The sequence below is a fragment of the Notothenia coriiceps genome, unplaced genomic scaffold (assembly GCF_000735185.1).
Source record: "Notothenia coriiceps isolate Sejong01 unplaced genomic scaffold, NC01 NC01_scaffold00003852, whole genome shotgun sequence".
Classification (NCBI taxonomy): Eukaryota; Metazoa; Chordata; class Actinopteri; order Perciformes; family Nototheniidae; genus Notothenia; species Notothenia coriiceps.
In genome coordinates this window covers 9,144-16,037 of record NW_011336553.1, presented here as the reverse complement: position 1 = coordinate 16,037, position 6,894 = coordinate 9,144, and the positions used below count along the sequence as shown (strand labels likewise).

General features: G+C 43.4%; 2 protein-coding genes across 2 annotated transcripts in view; both read left to right on the top strand.

The window, feature by feature from the left end:
- The first annotated feature begins 6 nt into the window (after positions 1 to 6).
- LOC104941758 (protocadherin-8-like) lies at positions 7 to 1,610 on the top strand. Its single transcript, XM_010766893.1, has 3 exons — positions 7 to 317; positions 461 to 686; positions 778 to 1,610. Exons 1-3 carry the CDS (start codon positions 231 to 233, stop codon positions 1,131 to 1,133), a joined length of 669 nt encoding a protein of 222 aa, XP_010765195.1. The 5' UTR covers positions 7 to 230; the 3' UTR covers positions 1,134 to 1,610.
- A 1,201-nt stretch (positions 1,611 to 2,811) lies between these two features.
- The window catches only part of LOC104941760 (chondromodulin), an 8,705-nt gene continuing 4,622 nt past the window's right edge, over positions 2,812 to 6,894 (top strand). The window contains exons 1-4 of the mRNA XM_010766895.1: positions 2,812 to 2,891; positions 3,124 to 3,264; positions 4,367 to 4,507; positions 4,977 to 5,090. Of these exons, the coding sequence (XP_010765197.1) occupies positions 2,820 to 2,891; positions 3,124 to 3,264; positions 4,367 to 4,507; positions 4,977 to 5,090 (468 nt within the window). The 5' untranslated portion in view covers positions 2,812 to 2,819. The remainder of the gene's footprint in view (positions 2,892 to 3,123; positions 3,265 to 4,366; positions 4,508 to 4,976; positions 5,091 to 6,894) is intronic.

The following is a 6,894-nucleotide window of genomic DNA, read 5'->3' as shown; positions in this document are numbered from 1 at the left end:
TGCTCGCCATCATCCTCATCGCCACCACCTGCAACCGGCGCAAACGCGACAAGAGCGGAGACGACAGCGACTCATACGGGGAGAAGGGCACGCTGGAGCGGGGCAGGAACCACGTGGCAGACAACCCGCTCCTGCCTCTGCACGGGGCCGGGGGAGAAGCTGGCTTTGAGGGTCACTCCTACAGCAGCCAGCCCGGGGGCTTCACCTCGGCTCACCCCGGGGGAATCGACATGTGCTCGGCCTCAGAGGACGGCAGCGAGGTGCCTTGTGTGTATGACTCAGACACCAACAGCAAGCCTCGAGGGAATAAACACGAGGTGAGAGGCAGCTTCAGGACATTGTTGGGAGGACACACACACACACACACACACACACACACACACACACACACACACACACACACACACACATAAAATGTGTTTATCAACCAGACGCTAACCTTATTTCTCTCCTCCTGCAGGGATACTCTACTCTGCCTGGCTATGGGAACGGTAAAGAGGCAGTGAGGCCCATCACTATCTGGAAGGGGAACTCTTACACCACCATCTCTGCCAGGGACCCTGCCTTCAGTGGCAAAGACAGTGGCAAGGGGGACAGTGACTTCAATGACAGTGACAGTGATGTCAGTGGAGACACTGGACTGAAGAAAGATGGAGCAGTGGTTCCTCCCATGGGTGGCCAAAATGGTAAGAGCAAAATAACAAACAATTAGATTTCAAATGAATACATGTTGATTCATGCTTTGGTTCTAACTTATTTCTTTCTTCTCTTCTGAAGCTCTGTGGGCTTGCACCAGTGAATGTAAGGTCCTGGGTCACTCAGATCGCTGCTGGAGCCCCTCAGCAGTCAGAGCCCATGCAGCTCCATCTCCAGCCCCCACCCTCTCCTCCTTCAGCAGCCACTCCAAAACAGCCTCCCTGCCCCGGGACCCCAACCGCCGGGACAACTTCTACCCGGCCCAGATCCCCAAAACAGTGGGTCTGCAGAGCGTGTACGAGAAGGTGCTGCACAGGGAATACGACTACGTTCTGATCACCCCACCTGTGAGGGTGCAGGAGATCAGCGACATCAGCGACATCACCATCCCCGTCTACACCCCCACCCCAACACACTGTCCCATCGAGGAGGTCTAACAGACATTGCACAAGCTCACTCTAAAATAAATGTATATTCAATGTTTTAATTTATGATTCAATGACAATGAGAAATACTGAACCTTTTGGAGGTTCTTTGTTGCATATATACGTTTATATCCTAATATTTGTGTGTTTCTTTTCATTGTAATTTTAAAAAGCCACATGTGATCGCCATTCAATCACTTTGAGACATTTTGATGGACATGAAGTGTATTATATGCAAGTTTTGTACATACAGAGGTTTTATTTTTTATAAAAGTAATAATTAAGGAAAGATATGTACATAGGAATTGTAATTATTGAACTTTAAGCACGCTGACTATTTAAAAATGGCCCCATAAACTGTGCAGTTGGAGGGCCGGTGACCCACAATGTATCAAGTTGATAACAATGTATGGATTTATTTGAATGCAATAATAAGTAATTTTACAGATTTCTTTTTTATTATCACAATATTCGGAGAGGAAATAAACTTTGAAATACTGTTCTGAAACATGTGAGTGACTTGAGTGTTTTTTCAGGAGCATGAGTCAGGCCAGTCACTACAGTAAAAGCCAACAGGCGTCGCTGTTATTGCAGCAAAGCGAGCCTCTGTCCTTGCAGCCCGAGGAAGGTCAGTTTAGCTTCCCTTTTTTTACGATTTTTCTGGGGAGATGCCAGAGCAGACGCCAAGGTTTTCTAGCAAATCACTCTCACTCCTCATGCATATCAAGAGAGACCACCTTCAGACTTATTCGTTCTCATTTTACTCACTCCCTGTTACATAAATCATTAATACTACCTGACATGTGCGCATAGAAGAGGTCATAATGAGGTTGCCTGTTCGTAAATGCGCATTTACTGTTCGTCTTCGATAACATTCACGAGAGGAAGTTAAACAGCCTAACAACGATGATGATAAACATCCAAAACCAAACACAGGTGATTTTTTTGCCACGGAACAACAAGTCCCTGTGAGCAAATCCTCCTGCTGTCCTGTCAGAATGTTTTTTTGTCCATCTGCCAAACGCGCACGCTGCGCCCTTTACGTCATCTCTCTATTACCATTAATGGGTTCAGGGCATTTCTCACGACAGAATCGCAGGTCTGGACTCTGATTAAAAAAAAAAAAAAACTCAACAAGATCTAAATCTGTCCAACAATCTGCTGCTTTCATGCAAACACTGTCTCCAAACTGGAGAAAACATGCGACATTCCACCAAAGTCACCTTTGACCTGCAGCCGTCTGTGAGGGCATTGACAAAGGAAAAGGGGGGCTGCTAAGGTGATTTGAGGAGACAACCTCACCCTTCATCATCTTCTTTTTCTTAATTACCGAATAGATCTTATAGTCCACACATCGAGGTTTCCATAAAGCTTAATGATATGAAACTCCTGAGGATATTCGCAGGAATCAAAGTCATGGAAGTTGCCTGAGCAGCTCTTCAAAGGGAAAACACGATGAGTGCTTTTATGGCAGAAAGCTAACAACTTTGGCTTTAATTAGTGGCTACTGTGAGCGACCAGCTGGAGTTTACTGTATGTTTCACGGTTTCACAACTTAGATGCGCAGTTCCAACAGTGGAGTGCAAAACACGGACTGCCCATCCTCCTCCTCCTGAGAGAGAGGGAGGGAGAGAGAATGGGGGGGGGGGGGAAGAAAAGTTAGTGGACTGGGGTTCACTGAGGTGTTTGGCTACAGTCATGGCCGGGAACTCAGAGAAAGTACCGATCGCCTCGGCGGGGCCAGAGGATCTGCATAACTTCATGCCCCCGGTAAGTTTTCATACAGGACCAATGTGACCGGATTATCCCGGGATATGGAGTTCTGTAATAAAAAAGATGCCTAGGTACAAAGGGATCATAGAGAGGCCACGTCGTTCTGACATTGATCTTCCATATGCTGGACAGACGAGACAAATTAATATTGATTGTGTTATATCAGAGTATGAGGTTGTTTTGGCGTTCGACACGTGGTCATTTTCTCGGTGTGTTTGTTTAACGGTAGGCATACTCTGCCGTGGCCGTGAAGCCCGCCGCCTCCGGCTGCCTGCTGAAGGCCGGGATCGCGGTGCTCATCGCCGGGACTCTCCTACTGCTACTGGGGGCAGTCGGAGCGTTCTACTTCTGGAACAACAATGAAAAACACGTAAGACATATTTATTATATCAATGCTCACCTTCACGACAAATGAAGGGTTTTATTAGGGACTGTACACAATTTATTTGAAGGTAGGTATGGGGCTTGTCATTTGGTACTTTTACCTTTTTTGGAGAGCTGGGTGGTTGTTTTGAGTTCATTGACATTATGTATTTAGGTTTTGTCAACCTTTGTTTCCTAGATGGATCAAAGAGAAAACTTAAACTTGCGACATGGTTAATAAAAATGCACTTTGTAGTGTTATGTCTCTGAGTCTGAGAAATCATGATTAACCATGTTAATCTTCTATCATTATTACAAAGGAAACTATAGGGTTATGCCTCGCTTGCTACCACATTTAGCCCACTTCTGTACAATCCTTTACGATTTAGTAGTATGATCTGCTAGATTATATTTTGTCCTATCAGTGGACTTTCAAAACGCGTTATCTAAAATGACTACCACAGCTATAGAGGAAAACATATTAATACCCTATAAAAATGTCACTTGACTAAAAGGGAAAAATCCTTGAAACAAGCTTCTTTTGTGTCAATAAGTTCTCAGTGATTTTTAACTTGAAATTAAAAAGGAGACTCAAAAGAAAAACAGTTCTCCATATGGATTTTTTTCTGCAGTGTAGGCAAACAGTAAAATGTAAATGAATCCCTCCTTGGTGAATGGAGGCGTTGTGTGTGTATGTGTGGAGGATCCTGGCAGGGTGGAGAGGTGGTGGTGGGCGGGGGGGGGCTCTTTGGTCCGGCTGATGCTCCGGGGGCAAGAGGTGGAAGAGATGAAAGTAAAAAATTGTACCGTTGCAAGCGTTTTTTCTTACCGTATGAAGTTAGAAAATGCTATTAAGACATGATGAAACGGCTCTGGAAGGGTCATAATAATAACCCAGAGCTGCACAGATTGTATTCTTCTGACCAAGTTTAAATGAATGTGCGAGTCTAAAAGAAAAATCAAGAAAAGAGAGGCTGTATGTGTGAGGAAAAGTCAGAGGGGGAGGTTGAGTAGGAGTGTTGAAATAGAGGGGGGCTGGGGGTGGGGTGACTCAGGACTCTCATACCTTACATGCCAGTCTGAAACCCTGTGTGTGCTTGTGTGTTTAGGTCTACAATGTCCACTACAGCATGAGCATCAATGGGAAAGTGGAGGAGGGCACAATGGAGATCGACGCTGCCAACAACATGGAGAGATTCAGCACCGGCAGCGGGGCGGATGAGGCTGTGGAGGTCCATGATTTCCAGATTGTGAGTCAGGCACAAAATAATCCTAAAATATGTGGTGGTGGAAGCATTACAGCTGAATCATCAACACATTGATCTTCACTCTGAGCAATTCAGGAGAATCAGAGAAGAGGTGGATCAGATTTCTTGAACATTTTGAAGACCCTTGTGGGTAGATTGCAGCAAGTAAACATTATCCCCCCTTTAGGCCAATCAGTGTCAAAAGCATCGTCCCTCCATTTTTCATTAAACGCGGACTGGTGGTTTCTGACCTTTAATTATTGCACCCCAATCAGGCCAATCAGACTAGTGAAGCAGCACTTTTGGCCTTTTAATTATTACAATTTTGACCTTTAATCATGGTGTGATTTTTGTGAAATCTAGAACGCTTCAAAGTGGTATCAAAATCAGCTGTGATATGTTCACATTTCTAGTCCCAGACACTTAGAGATGCATTAGGCTCTAACTTGCTGCTCTTTGTTTGTCTCTACAGGGGATCACAGGGATCCGCTTCTCAGGAGGAGAGAAGTGCTACATCAAGACCCAGGTGAAGGCCCAGCTGCCTGATGTGGAGGCTCTCAACAAGGACTCCATGACATTCGACCTGGTGGGTTTCATGTAGGGCTGCACGATATTGGAAAAAACTGTGATATATATATTGCGATATGAAAAAATACAGGAATTGAAGAAAATACCATTTTTTTTTGTCCGCAAACCATCCTTCTTGAACTTTAATGCTATACAATTGGTATTTCTTTAACAATATTTAACCGGATGAAGGATTTTAGCACGGACTTCTGGATCTTAAGTTATCAGAGCAACAAGCTGAGCTAGCTCGGTTATCTTGCTGTGATCTGATCAAGAATGGTTGTGATTGGTGTTTTGCTGTGCATGCAGAGCCTGCATGTCACTCACTCAAGTACCCCTGACATGAGAGCCGCGCAAGTTTTCCTTTTGTAGCAAGCAGCAAAATAATTGTAACATGACGTGTTTGAGTTCATTTGCCTACTTAATATCGCACGTCCTAAAAAAGAAATCGCACGTTCTGCGAAGTCAATATCGCGCATGCGCATAACAGGATTATCGTCACGACACGATATATCGCGCAGCCCTAGTTTCATGTCCTGAAAAAAGCAGGTTTTCCCCAAAGTGCTTTCAAGGTTTTTTTCATCAATAGCCAATTACTGCTTCAAAAGCTTAACAATTTTTACGGAGTTGCGACTAATTGCTTATGTTTCCAATACATTTTACAAACTAGGGCGTTAGTGTCAGGCTTTCCTTTTGCTACCGAAAACTTTAGATTCAAGCACCCCTGAGAGAACATTTCAGTCTAAATTTCAGTCTAAATTTCTATACTCAATTTTATGACCGTAGACTTGAAAAGTAGAAACATTTAAAGCTTTTTTTTGCAGGCCAACAGGCTAACTCATGATGGAGAACATGGTAAACACTTCATCTTATGAACATTAGCATGCTAACATTGCTGCTGTGATAATGTTAGCATATTGCTGAACGCATTTAGCTCAAATCCTCACGAATAAACGAGACAAAATGCGTTACATTTTCTGTTAAATGTTAGGGCTATTATTGTGAAAGGGTGAGGCGAGGATTGTGTAAATGCAGCCTTTGTCAAGATTAAAAGGATTCTGGAAACATTTTAATTACCTTTTTGTTTCTTAATATTTGAACTTGGTTTGAAAGTATTTATTAATTAACAACAAAAAAACACTTCTCAGAAACAATAATAACAGCCGCAGATACATTCACCCTTTATTAACAAAAGCATTGAATCTGAAAATACAAATGTTAGTAGGTCAATATTAAAGGGCAATTGTTCACCTTCTCATTACAAGACACATACTGCGACTGGAGGATACACATCCATTCCACGCAACCCAGACATCATTCTTCAAAATTGCTTATTGCTAATCTATAATATACATCTATACTGATAAATCTAGAGAGCGTATTTATAAAACCAATATACTTAAAGCTATTTACCCTGCAAGGTCTTACACCTGATATAAAGCTATAGCGTATGCTTAGGTATTAGTATAACTCACCCAAGCCAACGATAAACTGGGAGCACATGGGTGACTTTTATGAGGGTTCTCAGCACATAACAGCTTGGTGGGCTCCAAAAACAAAACAGAAGACTACACCGAATATGCCATACGTGAGTGGTGTGTGTGTGTGGATTGTAACATCCCACCAACACCACCGCCTGTGATTGCTCAATTGAGGCTGTCTGATAATTAAAATCATTTAGCGCTGCATAAGCCGCACATCCACATAAATCCACATCACCAAAATTACCCTCATGAATGCTCATGTACGTGCACACACACACACACACACACACACACACACACACACACACACACACACACACACACACACACACACACACA

Excerpts from the sequence above, each read along its gene's own strand:
- LOC104941758 (XM_010766893.1), top strand. The coding sequence starts at position 231 with ATGTGCTCGGCCTCAGAGGACGGCAGCGAGGTGCCTTGTGTGTATGAC. Across the intron at positions 318-460 it reads CTCGAGGGAATAAACACGAG|GGATACTCTACTCTGCCTGG; the intron begins GTGAGAGGCAGC and ends CTCCTCCTGCAG. Across the intron at positions 687-777 it reads TCCCATGGGTGGCCAAAATG|CTCTGTGGGCTTGCACCAGT; the intron begins GTAAGAGCAAAA and ends TCTCTTCTGAAG.